This window comes from Glycine soja, chromosome 9, assembly GCF_004193775.1.
Source record: "Glycine soja cultivar W05 chromosome 9, ASM419377v2, whole genome shotgun sequence".
Classification (NCBI taxonomy): domain Eukaryota; kingdom Viridiplantae; phylum Streptophyta; class Magnoliopsida; order Fabales; family Fabaceae; genus Glycine; species Glycine soja.
The window spans coordinates 36,105,121-36,124,553 of NC_041010.1; the positions used below are offsets into that span (position 1 = coordinate 36,105,121).

The 19,433-nt window shown below is 33.4% G+C and overlaps 2 protein-coding genes across 3 annotated transcripts; both read right to left on the reverse strand.

Moving 5' to 3' along the window:
- Window positions 1-1,481: 1,481 nt before the first annotated feature.
- LOC114368625 (ATP-dependent Clp protease ATP-binding subunit CLPT1, chloroplastic-like) lies at window positions 1,482-5,106 on the reverse strand. 2 transcript variants are annotated; one of them, XM_028325843.1, is made up of 6 exons: window positions 4,890-5,106; window positions 4,739-4,774; window positions 4,517-4,626; window positions 3,049-3,228; window positions 2,027-2,154; window positions 1,482-1,947 (listed from the first exon to the last, which is right to left on the reverse strand). In XM_028325843.1, exons 1-6 carry the CDS (start codon window positions 5,084-5,086, stop codon window positions 1,930-1,932), a joined length of 669 nt encoding a protein of 222 aa, XP_028181644.1. In that variant the 5' UTR covers window positions 5,087-5,106; the 3' UTR covers window positions 1,482-1,929. The 2 variants fall into 2 exon arrangements, with proteins under 2 accessions (XP_028181644.1, XP_028181643.1); XM_028325842.1 differs by having other exon boundaries at window positions 2,027-2,157.
- An 807-nt stretch (window positions 5,107-5,913) lies between these two features.
- LOC114368626 (ATP-dependent Clp protease ATP-binding subunit CLPT1, chloroplastic-like) lies at window positions 5,914-10,185 on the reverse strand. Its single transcript, XM_028325844.1, has 6 exons — window positions 9,854-10,185; window positions 9,716-9,751; window positions 9,507-9,616; window positions 7,450-7,629; window positions 6,400-6,527; window positions 5,914-6,322 (listed from the first exon to the last, which is right to left on the reverse strand). The coding sequence occupies exons 1-6, from the start codon at window positions 10,114-10,116 to the stop codon at window positions 6,281-6,283; spliced, it is 759 nt and encodes a 252-aa protein (XP_028181645.1). The 5' UTR covers window positions 10,117-10,185; the 3' UTR covers window positions 5,914-6,280.
- Between the last annotated feature and the right edge of the window lie 9,248 nt (window positions 10,186-19,433).

Below are 19,433 nucleotides of genomic sequence, written 5' to 3' on the forward strand. Positions count from 1 at the left end.
TGAAAATGTTATTTAAATTAATTTAATTATAAATTCTTATTAACATATTATGTTTGCTAAAAATATAAAAAAATTTCAATAATCATAATGAAAAGTTAATTTATTATAATATGTATATGTAAATACAAACGAAATTGTCTCATTTATACCATTTGAGCAAGTTCATTGAATTGTTTGAAATTGTTTTGACTTATCTCAGTTTCCAATTTTAGTCATGGATTTATTATCAATCTAGGGTTGTTGCTATGCACACCCAGCATAATTACTTATACACTCAGCAAATTAGTGTGATTCCTATTTTGCTTTTTTGCAAAATTGATATGAATAGAATCTGGTATTTTTATATTATTAGCACGACATTATGTAACACTAAAATTACTAATATATATTTAATGTGTATGTAAATTTAGATAATAAATTTTTGTGATAATTAATTTTGATTTAATAATTAATTTGTCTACATATATAAATTGTAAGTAAAAATTATATGTTTATTAACATAAATATTTTTTGATCTTATTACAATTGATTTTGATCTAATAATGTTTTTTTACACACATAAATTTTAAATAAAAATCATGTTTCATAAAAATTCATATATATAAACATATTAGTTATTATATCAAAATTAATTATCACAAAATTTATTATCTAAATTTATATGCGCATTAAATATAAATTAAAAAATTTAATGTTATATATAACGATATTAATTATTTTATCACATAATTAATCTATTAATTGAGTTGGTCAGAATGTCGGTCAGAATGTCATGTTAATAACACGAAAGTTATAAGTTGAATTCGAACAAAATGAGAATGGTACAAATTATGCTGATGTACCAGTAATTAATTTACATGGTGCGCGTAACAACTCTTTTACGTTGGAAACGTCTTGTCGTTACAAACTCGCACAAAGCCAAACATGCACTAAAATTATCTTCTATTGGAGAGATTCATGTGGTTTCATTACAAAAAGATGTTTCCTTTGTAAACGAGACCTAAGCATAGTGATGGCACACAATATCATGCATTGTTACTAACTAAATTGGAGCTTTTTACATGAATGGTGTAATTTTATTGTAAATTTGTTAAAAATTTGGGTGACTTTGAAAAAAAAAATAGTCTAAGTTAAATTTGGAATCCAAATATAAAATAAAAGCATATTAGATAAATATTTGGTAAATTTATATTTTTTTTATTCTCTAATTTTAATTTTAGTTGCATCTTCTAACTTTTTATTTTAGTGGTGTAAGTTGGTTTTTTTATATAACCGAGTGTTGTATGATTTTGTCTCAAGATCTGGTCATAGTATCATACTATCTTGCGCTAATACTCTTAACAATAATAATTTTATAACTTACTAATGTAATAATGATGATACAGGTATGGCATGCTTTATTCTTTCTATCATTTTTCTATGTCGTATTAGCATCGAAGAACTTTAAATAGAACCTTACAACACATTTTTTCCTTCTTGGCTAATGCATGAAACAAATGAATCATTTCTTTCACCGATCATAAGATCTTATGACAGTCCATTACAATTAATTCATTTCGTAGTAAAAAAGTTTTGGTGTTAGCAAAATGATACAGATACAACTTGTATAAGTTACAGGGTGATAAGTTACAGAACAGGGTAGAGACTAGAGATGATGCAGTGTGTGACTGCAATTCCACCATCACACACTGCTAAAAAATTAACTTCCACAAAACTTGGATAAATTAAAAAAGAATAAGAAATACATCATCCCCAAAATGGTGTACGACACAGCATTTGAAATAACATTAACACAGGTACTTGTTGATAATCTTGAGGGAGTATAGTTAATTTTCCCTAAGAGGAACTTGCAACCCCAAGGGTCAACGGGTATTAATCAACCATCAATCTGCAAGAAATTTCTTAAGCTTGCCCCTTTTGAAACTTAAATCAAACATCTCCATCAATCTGCAAGAGACATAAACCATATTTATACATTAACATCAACAAGGTGTCAGTCAGTCAAGCAACAAAACTTGAGACTTACTTTTTTAGAAAGTTCTTTGGCTTTTCCATCATCGAAACCTAGAGTAGCCAAGATCTGTTGACCTGCTGATTCTTCTTGTGACCATATTCCTAGAAGTAAATGTGTGACGTTTATTTCTCCTCCTTCACCTGCTTTTTTTATGATAATAATTTAGTGAATACACAAGAGAAAAACATAAAAAAAAAAAAAATTGAAGTAAGGTTATTATATAGCAAGATGAAGATCAACATTGTACACATGCCACATCACAAACAAGGTCAGAATTCAAGGACTTCAGGCAATGGCTGGGTCATTGATAAACATTTACTTTCATAGAGAGATGGGAAACTAACTGAGCCATAACTCGGACAATGTTTAACCTAAATTTTTAGGATCTTTAAAAGTTACTTAAAGGTTAAAGCTAAAAAATAAGAGCTTTAAAATTAAAGTTGTTTGGTAATGTTGTAACTTTTTATACTTAAAAGTTACTTATAAATTAAAAAATGTTTGGCAATGTGGTTTTGGGTCTAGGGATTTGGAATAGAGAAGAAGAAGCTCAAAAAATTAGCTACAAGGCTCATTTCATGTTTACTTCATTAGCAAAAATGCACCATTATTTTGTCAAGCTTTTGTACAAATGTCTTTGGCATAACTTCTCTTTTTAAAGAGAAGAGAAGCTCAAAATAAGTTGAGTCAAAAACTAACTTGAGCAAAACTAGACATGGCTAAGGCATACTAAAACTTATTGCATTTGATGAGGTCTTCATATTACCAAATTTACAGTCTTTTGTTAAGTAATGGAGAAAAAAAGATGTCATTTAAAATAATTTTTCATACTTCAGCCTCTTTCTAACAAAAGAGGCACAAGATAACAATTGACAACGCAAACTCACCAATGGATTAATTTCATGCATCAAATAACTCACAAAAAATATTTGAAACAGGGACATCTTAAACTGAGCAATGAATCTAGCTGATCATTAGTAAAAATTGTTGGTAGGGGGATACTAGTTGAAACTCATCATAGCGGAAACCATGCATACCTGACTTCAATTTCTCCTCAATTGCCCAATCAAGGGCTTTCTGGGCTGGTTCAGTCAAAGGAGGATGCTCAGGGCTGAAGAAAAACAAATCAGATTTCCCAAGTAGCTCTACTGTTTCTTCACGTGCTTTCAAAAGAGTAATTCCATTAGCTCTTAAGAATTTTGCAGCATTACTTGTTCCTGGAAAGAAATCAAAAAATGATTAAGGGTTCAAGGGTTTGCTAAAGGCACAAAGCAGCAATATTTAAATTGATTAAGTGCTCAAGGATATACAAAACGCACAAATACAAATACAAATGGCAGAATCTAGGCAACAAGACTTTAAAAAGGAACTAGAAGAAATGAAGAAGAAGAATAGACTCTAGTGCCACATTTTGAATAGCTAATTTGGTTTAGGTTTTACTGCATCTGAAGTTATACTGACAAAGGAACCAACCAAGACCATGTACATGGTACCCTTTTTCTTTCAATAAGAATGAGAATGAAACATGAATACAATTGCTCACACAGTACTATAGTAGAGGGAAAAGCCACAAGTAAATTATTTCCTTCAATGAAAACTTGAATACGTCTACCTCATGATATATTATTGTTGAACCCATAACTCATTTGAAAGGAAAAAACAGAAGGTAACATTTTCCTTTTCCTACTGTCTTAATGATCCAGAAATGTTTTTAAATTGAGGAATAATGGAATATTTCTCAAGTTTTGGAGGCAAAAACAAGTATTTTAAGAAGTCCAGTACACCATATGAAACAACCAAATACAGCATCAAACTCCATGAGGCATGAGGTATTCAGCTTCCACAGGGCTCTCATGGATTTTATAAAAGACGTTACCTATGTGACTATGTCCATATCAATACAACAAGGAGCATTCATCCAATTGGTAATTGGCAGGGTATAGATCATAAAGTATGGCAACCAAGTTCTGTTAAAAACTATAAGGCATGAGGTATTCAAGCTTCAACAGGGCCCTCAAAGAACGCCATATTGTGCATTTGTACTTACTGAAACTCGAAGGATATGAACTTTCTATTTTAAATTAATGGCTATTGAACAACTATGATGCATAGGTACTTGGTACCAGTATCCATGCAACACAATTAGCCAAGCCTCTTTACATAAACTTCTTCATAAACACTAATAAGAAGTAAAAAAAAAAAACTGAACTTCTCTTGCAAACTAAAAATCCACTTATGCATTTAACATTTATAGGATAAACTTAATTTATTTATTCTCTTACGATAGAAGCACTAGTTCTCATGTATACTAAGATCAACTTGTGCCCTTGACATTTATAAAAGCTCTTTCATTTTAACTTCTCTAAAAGCTGAAGTGCATATTTTAGCATACAGGAGAAACTTCATTTTTTTCTTCTTTGTCTTTTCTCTTACGATAGAAGCACTAGTTTTCATGGCTATTACTGACATTAAAAAGACACCAAATTGTGATTGTAACTAACAAACCTTCAACCAAAATCCCCATGAGAATCGCCTCGGTTCCCGTGTTTGGATACTTGAGCTTCCTCGCTTCCAATTCCCCCATTGCATACGATTTTATAGCCCTCTCCGACCACCTGAACCAAACACACAAGGCACAACCCTCAAAACACACACATACAAGTGACACAACAATCCAATTACGCCACTCAAAAACGACAATAACAACAACAACAACAATGAACTCACTTTGGGGTTTTATCGGGCGTATCCGAAAGGGGTTTCCTGCAAAAAAAAAAAATGGAAGAGAAGAAAAAGGTGGAAACTTTAAGCAATCCGAAACGACCCAGAAGAAAATTCGAGAAACCCATTACATGTGTTGGCGAAGAGAGAAACTTACGGGGTGGGGAGGCTAAACGACACGGTTGCTGACGTGGCACTGCAACTTGTGTTGGGGAGGGAACGGGACGATGAGGTGGCGCGTAGGAGGGTGATTCTGGTGCCGAAGAGAGAGGTTGGAGGGAGAGTGCATTGGTTGTTTGGGTTCGAATGGGAGAGTGTGGGTAGGAAAGATGAGAGATTGGGAATGGAAGCCATTGGAAGGAAATGATGAGAGGGTGGGAATGGAAGCCATTTTGGGAATTTAAATAAATCATGATTTAATAAATTGTTTATTATTTTAAATTTTTAGTTACTTCAATAAATAATTTATAATACTTTATGTGCTAAAATAATTTTATATGATTATTCAATCATAAATTATTATTTTTATAATTTTTAAGATAATCTTATAAAAGGTAATAAATTTAACATTTTATGATTGAATTACAAATTATGCATAATCTTTTTATTCATATTTTTTTTGTTATAGGTCAAAGATTATATGTAAGAAAAAAAATATACCGTTAGGAGTTCGATTTATGATCCATGCATATGAAAAAATAAATATGTTAGTAGTATCATAAAAAAATTAATCATTAATTTTCGGTGGAATAATACCTGGAATAATACCAAGATTAGAAAAAATAAAGTGATTTATATTAGTTAACTAGTATTTTATTTGGTTTCTCACATAAAATAAATGTTTATTTTATATAAAAAAATATCTATATAATCACGATTATATGACCAATCATATATGACATTTTAAAAATTGTCAGAAACTTTTTTATTAAGAACATTTTTTTGAAATAAATTTAAATTTGGTGAATATGAATAAACCAGTTTGTAAAAAAAAATAAAACGCTATAAATATTCCTAAAAAAGTTTAGAAGCTTCCCTTCACAACCAGTCACATCCGATTAGTAGAATTCGAGTTGGGGAGAGTCAAAATGAGACAAATGGGCATTTCCTATCTGAATCGAGAGGTCTCAGCTTATTGTAAATGAATACTTTTAAATATATAAAATATATAGTAGTTGAAATTAGTACTAAATATAAATATAAAATATAAAAAAGTTTCGGTGTTAGCAAAATGATCCAGATACAACTCATTCAAAAGGGAAGGTATTGGTAGGTTACAGGGTAGAGATGATGCAGTGTGTATGTGACTGCAATTCCACCATCACACACTGCTTAAAAATTGACTTCCACAAAAGTTGTATAAATTAAAAAAAAAAAAAAAAAAAAATACATCATCTCCAAAATGGTGTACAGCACAGTATTTGAAATAACATTAATGCAGGTACTTGTTGATAATCTTGAGAGAGTATAGTTAATTTTCCCTCGAGGAACTTGCAACCCCAAGGATCAACAGGCAGGTATCAATCAACCATTATTGCAAGAAATTTGTTAAGCCTGCCTTTTGAAACTCAAATCAACATCTCCATCAATCTGCAAGAAACATAAACCATATTTATACATTAACATTAAGGTGTCAGTCAGCCAAAGCAACAAAACTTGAGACTTACTGATTTAGAAAGTTCTTTGGCTTTTTCATCATTGAAACCTAGAGTAGCCAAGATCTGTTGACCTGCTGATTCTTTTTGTGACCATATTCCTAGAAGTAAATGTGTAACGTTTATTTCTCCTCCTTCACCTGCATTTTATATGATAATAATTTAGTGAATACACAAGAGAAAAACATAAAAAAAAAAATGAAGGTTATTAGATAGCAAGATGAAGATCAACATTGTACAAATGCAGCATCACAAGGTCAGATTACAAAAACATTAGGTAATGGCTTGGGCATTGATAAGCATTTACTTACATTGAGCGATGGTTAACTAACTGAGCCATAAGTTGGATGGCATTTAACCTAAACATTAGGATCTCAAAAGGTAGTTTAAGGTTAAAATTAAAACATAAGAGCTTTAAAAATAAAGTTGTTTAGTAATTTTATAATTTTTTAACTTCGATGTTACTTCTTAACTAAAAACTGTTTGATAATGTGTTTTTGGGTCTTGGGATTTGGAATTGACAAGGAGAAGGAGAAGCTCCTAAAATTAGCTACAAGCCTCATTTATGTTTACTTCATTAGCCAAAAAGCAACTTTATTTTGTAGAGCTTTTGTTCAAATGTGTTTGGCTTTGGCACAACTTCTAAAGAGTAAGCGAAACTCAAAATAAGCTTGATTCAGACACTAACTCAAAACTAAAACATGGCTGAGGCATAAACTTATAAAACTATTATTTAAGCTGATTACATTTGATGAGGTCTTCATATTACCAAATGTTCAGTCTTTGTTAAGTAATGGGGCGAAAAAGATGTCAATAAAAAAACAATTTTCCTACTTCAGCCTCTTTTTAACAAAAGAGGAACGAGACAACAGAATGCTTCTTTCTACCCTATGTTGCAAACTTTCCAATAAATTCATTTCATGCATCACGTTACTCTCAAAATGGAAAAAATATTTGAGAAAGGAGACATCCTAAACTGAACAATGAATCTAGCTGATCAATTGCCAAATTTTTGGCAGGGTGATACTAGTTGATAATCGTCAGAGAAGAAACCATGTATACCTGACTTCAATTTCTCTTCAATTGCCCAATCAAGGGCTTTCTGGGCTGGTTCAGTCAATGGAGGATGCTCAGGGCTGAAGAAATACAAGTCAGATTTCCCAAGTAGCTCTACTGTTTCTTCACGTACTTTGAAAAGAGTAATTCCATTAGCTCTTGAGAATTTTGCAGCTTTACTTGTTCCTGAAAGGGAAACAAAAATTGATTAAGTGTTCAAGGGTAAAGGCACAACTGCCTTTAGAAATTCAAATGGCAGGATCTTCCCAACAAGATTTAAAACGAAATTTATTTCAAAAAGAAGAAAAAGAAATGAAGAAGAATAATAGACTCTAGTGCCACATTTTGAATAGCACATTTATTTTATGTCGCTGCATCTGAAGTTATAGTGGCATTGCGAGAAAGGAACCAACCATGGCCATGTACACAGTACCCTTTTTCTTTCAATAAGAATGGAGCATGAATACAATGGCTCACATAGTAGAGGAAAAATCCACAAGAAAATGATCATCTTCAAAGTGTCTACCTCATGAAATATTCTTGTTGAACCCATAACTCATTTAGAAGGATGAAACCTCTCCTTTTCTGATCCAGCAATGTTTTTATATTGAGAATAATGAAATATTTCTCAAGTTTTGGGAATGCAAGTCCTTTTAGCATGTCATGTACCCCATATGCAATAAGCAAAGAGGGGACCAAACCCCATGACCCAAGCTTTCATAGGGCTCTCCTATGGATTTATAAAAGACTATTGACCTATGTCCATATCAATACAACAGGAACATTCATCCAATTGGTAATTGGAAGTGTATAAACCATAAAGTATGGCAACAAAATTCTCTTAAAAACTATAAAATGATAGGTCAGAAATAGGACTACGCTATTATGATTGAACATTTCTGCTAAATTAAACGATCCACATTTTAAGAATCCTGTTTAATAGTAGAAAAGAAAAACACCTAGCATCCAATCTGACGTGAATGTGACCATAAAACAGTTATAGCACATCTAATAAAAGTACAAAAACATTTACCAGCATCAACCAGGAAGCTTAACTACTGCTTTCTTTTTCCATCCAATCAAAGAATGACATGTTGTGCTTACAGCTTACTGAAACTTAAAAGAATATGAACCTGCCATCCAATATTTCAATTAATGGCTATTGGACAACTATGATGCGTGGTACTTCTAAATCTCTGACTGGTGCCAATACTAGTTGGGTAGGCATGTATGTAAAACTCACTTTTCACTCAAGTAGAAAATAAACACCAAAGTTTGTTGCCTTAGGTTTGTTACTAAAAAACTTCGTACCCCATTACCCAGAGGCTCTTCGCTATGCGAAGGTATGGGGGAGGGATGTTGTACGCAGCCTTAGGTTTGTTACTAAATGAAACAAATTGCTACTACTTCAGTCCCTTTAAAATTTGTACTTTATTTAAAAACTTTGGCTTACTTGAGCTAGAACTCAGAAAACTACAAAAATTGTATTTATATTATAAGAGTTTAATTTCCATACCCTGTAAAAATATGTCAACTAATAAATAATCACCTTAGATGTGACCTTTAAAGTAATTATTACAAAAGTCAACAACTTTACTGTACATGACAATCTATGATTGGATGACACGGTAAGCAATCTGTCAATGCATTCTAATTAAATTCATATTACAATTCTAATACTAAATTTTTATACTTTTATATTTCTGTAAGATATAAACCCATAACCGTTTAAATTATTCTTTTTTTACATCTTCAACAGAATCCATGCAACACAATTAGACAAGTCTGTTTGCATAAACTTCTTCATAAGCACTTATAGGAGAAGAAATTAAGAAATAAAATAAACTGCACTTCTCTTGTATACTAAGATCAACTTGTGCACTTGACATTTATAAAAGCTCTTTCATTTTAACTTCTCTAAAAGCTGAAGTGCATATTTTAGCATGCAGGAGAAACTTACTTCATTTTCTTCTTCTTTGTTTTTCTCTTACGATAGAAGCACTGGTTTTCATGGCTATTACTGAAATTAAAAAGACACCAAATTGTGATTGCAACTAACAAACCTTCAACCAAAATCCCCATGAGAAGTGCCTCGGTTCCCGTGTTTGGATACTTGAGCTTCCTCGCTTCCAATTCCCCCATTGCATACGATTTTATAGCCCTCGCCGACCACCTGAACCAAACACAACAATCCTCAAACACACACACAGACACACAACAATCCAATTACGTCACTGAAAAACGACAACAACAACAACAACAACGAACTGACTTTGGTGTTTTCTCAGGAGTATCCGAAAGGGGTTTCCTGCAAAAAACGAAAGAAAAGAAAAAGGTGAAAACTTTCAGCAATCGGAGACGACCCAGAAGAAAATTCGAGAGACCCATTGGTAAAGAGGGAGAAGCTTACGGGGTGGGGAGGCTAAACGACACGGTTGCTGACGTGGCACGGCAATTGGTGTTGGGGAGGGAACGGGACGATGAGGTGGCGCGTAGGAGAGTAATCCTGGTGCCGAAGAGAGAGGTGGGAGGGAGAGTGCAATGGTTGTTGGGGTTTGAAAGGGAGAGTGTGGGAATGGAAGCCATTGGAAGGAGATGAAGAGAGAAATGAGAAGCAGAGAGGGAGGTTTTGGGAAGAGGGGTTGGGTATAAGGGTAGAGTGGAAGCTTTCATGTTCAAGCAAGTAGAGGAGAGGGAAGGGTTTGTTGACAAATATTGGAGAAAGGTAAAAAGGCCATACAATAGAAAGATAGATTGTGTTATCCATTATACAAATCTTTATAAATTACTAACAATATGCCTAACTAATATTGTATTATGATGAAGTACTCAAAAACTAATTCCTTTAAAAAATATTCAAAAACTAATTCAATTTTGGAACATAATTTTAAATTCAATAAATTAATAGCAGTGTGCCAAATCAATAAATTATTCTTTAAAAACCAAAAGAATTTAAAATTTATTTTAATTTTGAGATGTAAAATTTATCATATTAGATGTATATATACATGAAAATTATAAAATTTAATTAATATTTAAATGAACATAAAAAATGGACATCAACATAAAAAAATGATGTGAAAAAGTAAGTTTAAGGTACTTATTATTTAATATCAAAGTTTTTCTAATGAAATAATTTTCGCATCTCAAATTAATTAAAAAAATTATAAAATTATCTTCCAAAATTAAAAATTATCATCATTTCATAAAAATCATTTTGAATCCTTTAAAAAACATAAATGACTAAATAAAATTTTTAAAATAATAAAGATGAAATTACTTTTTTTATCATTTATCTTATTTTTTTAGTTCAGTTTAATCTTTTATCTTTTAAAAATTTTATTTTAATTATTTATCTTTTTTTCAATTTAATTATTTATCTTTTAAAAAATTTATTTTGATCTTTTATTTATTTAAGTTTATTCAATTTGTCTATTATTTGAAACTCACAAAGAATAAGCCTACCGGACTGGACTGAGAACATCCCATCCGTGATACCTTTCCAAACAATTGTGTCCTCCTCATTCATGTCATTTGGGGTGTTCAGTGATAGCACCCAAACACATATTTAAATCTTATTATTTTTAGAAACCGGGGATTATTGTCATCATTTTTTTTTATCTTTTTAACTCAAGAATGCATCATTGCTCGTGTGTACTCTTGGGTGTGTAATGGGAATCAAAGTTGCATAGTTGTTTTATAGAAAAATATTGTGAGTGGGGGGATTTAATTTTTTAATTAAAAGGATTTTATGATAATCAAATCAGAAATACATGCATCCAAGGCAGTTTTCATTAACCTATTGCTTTTGTAATAACTAAATCATAAGTGCAACAAAAGTAGTCATGATTCGTTATTCCCATCACTCTTTCTCTTCCACAAAGGTCACAACGCCCAAATATCCCATGGCAAACCCGGCCCATGTGGCCATGTCTCTAACCCAGAAAGCTTCATGCATTTATTGTTTTTGAGCATTAAGCAAACTGCAACTGCAGATGGAGGAGGAGATTTGCAGTAGAGGAGATACAGAAAAATGTTTTAGAGAGATACAAATGCAATGTCATAGATTTAAGGAATTAAGGGTGAGAGAAAAGGAAAAGACTGTGTGAAGACCTTCTTTTTTTAAAAAAAAAAAACAGGCACAAAATCCCAGAGGAAAAAAACTACATAGAAATCAGCCTAGGAGTAGAAACTCCCGAAACATCAGCAAGCAACAAAAGCTTTGGGTGATCAAAAATCACATAGTCCTCCTCCAAACCACAAGCCAAATTTGCTAAGGCATCAGCACAATAGTTAGCTTGCCTGTTAACATGACAAAAATAAACTTGCCAATCATTGTTGATCAGTCTTTGAATGACACTAATCAAACTCCAGCCTGAAGCACAACCTTGAAGACCTTTTTATTCATGACCATGAAAAGTGAATCTATCTGTTGGCTGAGATAATTTGGTGAAAGTTGCAGGCAGTTACAAATAATGAATTATGAACATTTTTTTTTCTTGGTAGTTGGTTCATTCCCTGGTGTATTTAATAATTGATATTCTGCACCAAAAAAATGAGTAATTAATATTCACATATATGATTTTTCTTTTCTTCGTTTTCTTAATGATCGAGGAAAAAAATGTCACAAAATTCAGCAATCATTTTGGTTTTTTCATATTTTGCTGCATTCATTGCATGATTATGATATTTTAGCTGGGGTTAAATTTTGGATATAAACATTTTTTCCTTTTCTTAAAGAAAGTAATAATAGCCCTTATGTATCACAATCTGCTGTTTTTGAATGTGAGTAGTTTCCTGTTAAGGTTCAAACTTATTCGCCATTATAGGGTACAAGAATTAATTTTGATCTTCTTACTGGATACAAAATTTGGTTAAAAGAAATATATCAATTAACCTAGGAGATCTTTATCCTACATATTGGTAAGTGATGTGCTAATACAAATGATTATATCAGATTCTGCACGTAATAATGAGAAGGCAATCCAACTACTGTGATACAGGAACCTTGCTTGCCATCTTCAGTACATATACTCATACATTCTTCAATGTCCGATAACAAATTTACAATACTAAATTATATTTTTCTTTCTTGTAAAATACTAAGAGTTCGTTTTCAGTTCCGGTAAAATTTTATCTACTTTTCGTCCCTACAAAACTATAATGTGCTATTATTTGGCTTGAAATTAAGTTCAAATTTATCCATTCATAATGTTTCCCCACTAAAAATTGAACACACATGTCTGAAGAAATTTGAATCTACTTTTTTTTTCTCTCTCTGACCCGATGATTCCAAAGTGGACATGTGTATAATGTTTGAACCTACTTTAATAATTGATATAAGATACTACAAAGATCACTTTAAAAAAAAATTATGTTTAAGTATCCATTTTTGGGGGTTTTTTCCGTGGGTGTGCGAGTGCCGTAAGACAATGGAGGGCCGCTATTTGTCATGTTTGGACGTCAAAGAATCTAAAAAAATTATTCCCGCTCCCTAGTTCCGTCAAATAGCACCTAAAAACAAAGCCAGAAAATCCAAAAAAAAAAAAAGGAAAGAGACCCTTTTTCATGTTCAAGTACCCATGTTTGGGATTTTTTTCCGTGGGTGTGCGAGTGCCGTAAGACAATGAAGGACCGCTGTTTGTCATGTTTGGACGTCAAAGAACCCAAAAAAATTATTCTCGTTCCCCGGTTCCGTCAAATAGCACCTAAAAACAAAGCCAGAAAATCCAAAAAAAATAGGAAAGAGACCCTTTTTCATGTTCAAGTACCCATGTTTGTGATTTTTTTCTGTGAGTGTGCGAGTGCCGTAAGACAATGGAGGGCCGCTATTTCTCATGTTTGGACGTCAAAGAACCCAAAAAAATTATTCCCGTTCCCCGGTTCCGTCAAATAGCACCTAAAAACAAAGCCAGAAAATCCAAAAAAATAGGAAAGAGACCCTTTTCATGTTCAAGTACTTATGTTTGGGATTTTTTTTCCGTGGGTGTGCGAGTGCTGTAAGACAATAGAGGGCCACTATTTGTCATTTTTGGACGTCAAAGAACCCAAAAAAATTATTCCCGTTCCCCGATTCCATCAAATAACACCTAAAAACACAGCCAGAAAATTCAAAAAAATAGGAAAGAGACCCTTTTTCATGTTCAAGTACCCATGTTTGGGATTTTTTTCCGTGGGTGTGCGAGTGCCGTAAGACAATGAAGGGCCTCTATTTCTCATGTTTCGACGTCAAAGAACCCAAAAAAAATATTCTCGTTCCCCGGTTCCATCAAATAACACCTAAAAATAAAGCCAGAAAATCCAAAAAAATAGGAAAGAGACCCTTTTTCATGTTCAAGTACCCATGTTTGGGATTTTTTTCGTGGGTGTGCAAGTGCTGTAAGACAATGGAGGGCCGCTATTTCTCATGTTTCGACGTCAAAGAACCCAAAAAAATTATTCCCGTTCCCCGGTTCCGTCAAATAACACCTAAAAAAAAGCCAGAAAATCCAAAAAAATAGGAATCCGACCCTTCTAACACTTAAAATAAATTATCTTTGGACCATTGAAACAATACATTGAACTTTATTATGAGATTTAAACATGTCGTAAACAGATAAAGGTTACATCAACGAAAAAGCAAAAAAATAAACATTGCATTCAGTTGTTTAGCGATGTCCCAGTGACCTCATCTTCGATTTTCACAATATATTTAGTAAAGACAGCTAAAATTTCTATTGGTCCATATTTTTTCCAGTAGTTAGATTGTACTAACACCTTCAGCAGTTCTTCGTTGGTCCTCAGCTCATTTATTTCATATTTTATAAGCGTATCTAAATACTCAAAGCGAGCTGGTTGGCGGAAAAACAATCGTTTTACCGTTTGTGATTCGTGAATTCCAAGAGGGAGAATCCCTTTAGGTGCAACTTGCTTTATTAAATTCTTCAGTTCATTCATGGTACATGTTGAAGGAATTTGAAATTTCTTAGGATTTTTTCCTGTGAACGTGCATCCAACAAATTTGTTCTGCGGTGGCATGTTCCATTTCCCGTTGTAATACCGAATCGCGTCATGAGTACGGGGCATAGTGTGTTGAAGTAAGTTTATTATTTCATCTGGTGTTCTTCCAACAGTGCATAATAACTCAATCGGACCAACACAAGAAAATTGATCATTACACATTAACATTGTGCTGACATCGTCATCAATTATCAATTTCATACACTGAAAGCGAATTTGGTTACCTGAATCGGTGAATGGCTTGTGGTAGTGAATTTCATCCAAAAATTGTTTGTCGGATAGCTGAAGGGTATTGTGTATTCTGGTTTTTAGGCTTGCAAAATCACAGCTGTTTGGTACTCGAATGGGCACCGGAGTTGAAGTTTGGAAGTAAACGCCAGTATCATTGTGAATAATTGATCCATTTGGAAAAATGAAAGCCAACCTTGAGTTAACAATCGTCCGACTGCTAGTTTCTCCTAAAAATGTCATACTTTGTGTATCAATTGGGAGACTATTTGAAAGCAAGATAATGTGTGATTTATTAGCCGTGTCTGCTATATATATAGATGGTTGTGACCGAGCAATTGCTTCATTTTGTTTACAAAAAAATAGACACGCGTGAACATGTTTCGTGTTTACGTTTCATTCAGAATGTGTAGTCAAGTCAGTCAATGTATTGTCGCGCTCAAACTTTAATACGCATGCATTTCATTATGTGTTGTCAATTATGACAATGATGTATGCTACACGCGTAAATGATTTTTGTTGGACCAACAATTTTTTTGCTTAACCAAACGAGTACTTAATAATATTAATTGGTTAGTAATGGGTTACAACAAATTATATTGCATAATGAATACAATTACATAAACAATGCATGTTTAGTCTTCATTTTGGTCGACATAGTGTCTTTTGAATGACATCAAGCTTGTGTATTGCTGCATTCTACTAATATATGGAGTTGTCCACTGCTTTGCCTAAGAATAACAATTGCTTGACCACAACAACGCTGGAGGCGGTAAGAGATAATGGTCTTTCAAATAAACCTGTTGTACATGAACAAAAATTATATCATGCGGTGACCGTGTCAAATGAACCAGCGAAGTCATTACATAATTGTCATACTAACTATATTCAATGTACATGAACAAAATGATTTTCAAACACGTGACCGACACATATCATGCGGTGCCCAGAAGAATCAGGTGATGGTTGACTTCTAAGAGGAAAAAATGTCATGCTTGGTTGTCGGGACAACGATACAAGGATTACGTTATACCATGATGCAATCACATATCCCATCTCCGTTATATCCATCCACTTGTCCACACTAACTCGAATCAACCAAACATACACATGTAAGTAATTTAAAGTTTGTTATTAAAAAATTAACCTAAAAACATACCTTCGAAAACCCATCAACAGGTAGGGACAACTTTAATTGTTCAAATCTCTCTGTGTCACCGAAGAGGTTCATGTACTCATGCGACCACCTACCAAGTTCTTTAATCAATTCATTACGCACTAACGTCCACGAATCTTCCCCCATACCTAATAAAGTGGCAATGGACCGATATCCATAGTTACCGTCCGCTTTCACATCCACAACGTCATGAATGAAACCTTGAATGAATGGCGCAAATTGATCCAACATCGGGATGATCCTTGTTGGCTGAGGCGGTTTAGAACATGATGCACTGCGCTTGACTGGAGAGTTGCTGCTTTGAACAGAATGAAAAGCATTAACATACTCCCAGTAAGACGGATCACGCTTTGTGGATCTTTGACTTCTTTTCGTCGGTTTCTTCGGTGCACCTTTAGTGTTGACCTTTGACGGAGGAGGGCACATAGAGTTATGATCAGGGTATGCAATTTCTCAGAGTTTACTCTTCAGAGTAACTTTTCCAGACACATCAAGTTCATCAAACCTTTTAGATATGGTCTCTATCTCTTCCTTGATACTGACTTCCGTCTCACATAACCCTTGGTCTGAAAAGCAAAGTCTCCTCCAGAAAATATGGGCTGACTCCAATGGGATGCTGCCAGCAGTATACCTAGAAAGCTCACATGCACAAGGAAGACCGTGCGTGGTTCTCATCACACAACCACAAGAAGAGGGATTGTTGTCGAGATAACGTAGACGGTCAACCTCAGAAGCAATCTGATTTAAAGCATCCCTTGAAACCATCCCAAGAAGCCTCTTGTATAAGGTTTTTTTATATACATGCCCAACCACATGCGTACTGGTTTCAAAGGATGCTTTAATTTTGACGTGTTGCAGCGTGATCATGTTGTTCATGGCATCCCAAACACTACATAGGTCTCCAACGCTATTTTGTAGTACTCTTTTGAGAGCCCAATGAGCTGATTCAACCCTACATTTAAAATACACAACAAACATGAAAATATACAACAATTAAATACCATTTATTACTAATCCTTACTAACAAATAAAATCAGTTCTTAATACCTGTTTGTTGTTGTGTTGTCTAGGTGCATGACCTTATTCGTCCATGCTGTAATAAATTTTTCCTTGTGGGGGATAATCCATGTGTCGTTAATATAGTTAGTGAACATCGGCCAAGGCGAACAAACAACTTGAAACTTCTGAAGTAACTCATGGAACTGGTGTTCGGACGGACAATCAACCAAAGTACCCCAGTTATCCATTACATAGTCCCACGCATTTTTTTCACCGATTAAAGATTTGCACTTCGCCTTCACATTCTTATCGATATGAAACATGCACAACAAATTTGTACACTCGGGGAACACAGTTTTCACTGCATTCATCAGTGCTAGGTCTCTATCAGTGACAATAACAACAGGGAGGCGATCGTTTCGTAAAAATAGGCCTCGAAATCGTTCCAAAGCCCATACAATATTATTAACACGCTTAGCCTCTAGATATGCAAACCCAGCAGAGAATGTCATCGTCGTTGGTGTCACTCCAACAAAGTCAAGTAGTGGGAGTCTGTACCTGTTTGTTTTGTAGGTACTGTCTATAAAAAACACCAGATGACATGCATTGCATAATTTTACTGCATCTGGATGACACCAAAACAGATCACGCACCACAACTTCATCCTTCAATCTATGCCAATGAATGTATTGATCACGTTCGAGAAGCTTCATCAGATGTTGCATTTCGGTATCAGCTCCTCTTATTGAAGAACGATATGCACTTCTTGCATTGTAAATTTGCTTTATCGTGGTGCAACTGTTGGCATTGTGTTCCTTCAACGTTAGCAAGATGTTTTTTGGTTTCACCATCGACTTTGTCATATCAGCAATAATTTTCTTTTCATCCTTAGTCAATCGCCCAGCGTATGGATGTCCAACTAAGGACTTGGCCAATTCATGATTGTGAATCCCACAGATCAACTTCACCATCCAACCTTCCCCTCCATGCACTGGTTTCCCACGAAGCCTGAAAGGACAACCACATTTCCTACTCTCAGTGTCTTTTCTAACGAATTCTTTATTCCTACACTTGTACGTACCACTCCTTTCACACCCAATTAAGACAAATGAACTTCTTCCTCTACTACCGGTCTCTTTGTCAGACCTCATAATCACTGCAACAAATCCATTTTCATGGGCAACTGTTCGAGCCCATTGCAAAACATCATCTTGAGTACCGAATACCTACAACGCAACCCAAACATATTAATTTTTATACAAAACATCAATTCAACCAAATGACTCAAATTATCTATGATTACCTGAGACATATTAAAAACATTTGAACAATCCACATGTGGTTCATTCACCCCACATTTTTCTTCATTATCATAATCATAATCCATATGAACTTCTTGTGACATCGCATAGTCATATCTCCATTGATCTTCGTCCATCTTAAGGACATATGCATCATACACAAGTACATTCAAATTATCATATAACCACATCCAAAAATTTACTACACATTAAATAACAAACATATTAACAGGACATATGCATCATACAGAAGTATATTCAAATTATCATATAAACACATCCACAAATTGACTACATATTAACTAAAAAACATATTAACAACTAATACAAATATATTCTAAATTTATAACTACATTATTTACTTAAACTAAACTTAACACTATAATAAACAACTAATAAAACATTTTTCTACTACAACAAAATATAATTATGTTACCTAAATCATTTAATATTATACCAAATCATTATACCTAATTAAACCAATAATCCACAATTGAATATATATATATATATATATATATATATATATATATAAATTTTAAAATAGAAATAAAAAAATTTGTTAATAATGTAACATTCCGGAAGAAGTTCTTCTGGAAGTTACTAAGGCCCATTCCGAAAGAAGTAGTTCCGGAAGTGTTTTCCGAAACAACTTCTTCCGGAATGGGCCTTCGTAACTTCCGGAAGAAGTTCTTCCGAAAATCCAACATTCTCATTCCGGAACTTCTTCCTCCTCTACTTAAAATTTCTTCCGGAAATAGCTTTTTATTGTTTTTCTTCTCTAAAAACTAGTCAGAAAACGCAAAAAATACCCATAAATACGTACCTCCGACGAAATAGGAAGACCAACGACTAACAAAACTTCAAATACAGAACACCTGCTTCACGGGACCACCAAATCTTCAAATACGGAACACCTACTTCACGGGACCACCAAATCTTCAAAGCTTTTTACGGAAGTATAGCAACAGCAAGAAAAGGATAGCAACGAAGGATGCAGGTGAAATGGAAGGAATGGAAGCGTGTAAACAGAAAAGGAAGCGCAGTAAATTTAAAGAAAACTACACAGGGGCAAAATCGTCATTACATATGCATTAAATATTATTTTATTTTTACTTATTATTATAAAATGAAATTTATTTTTACTTGACATTGTTATAAAATAATAATTATTTTTTATTATATATTAACTTTTGTAATACAAATTAAATGTTATCATAATAAATATTTTATATTTTTAATAAAATATACGAATTAATTAATTTTTATGATTTAAATTATACTAA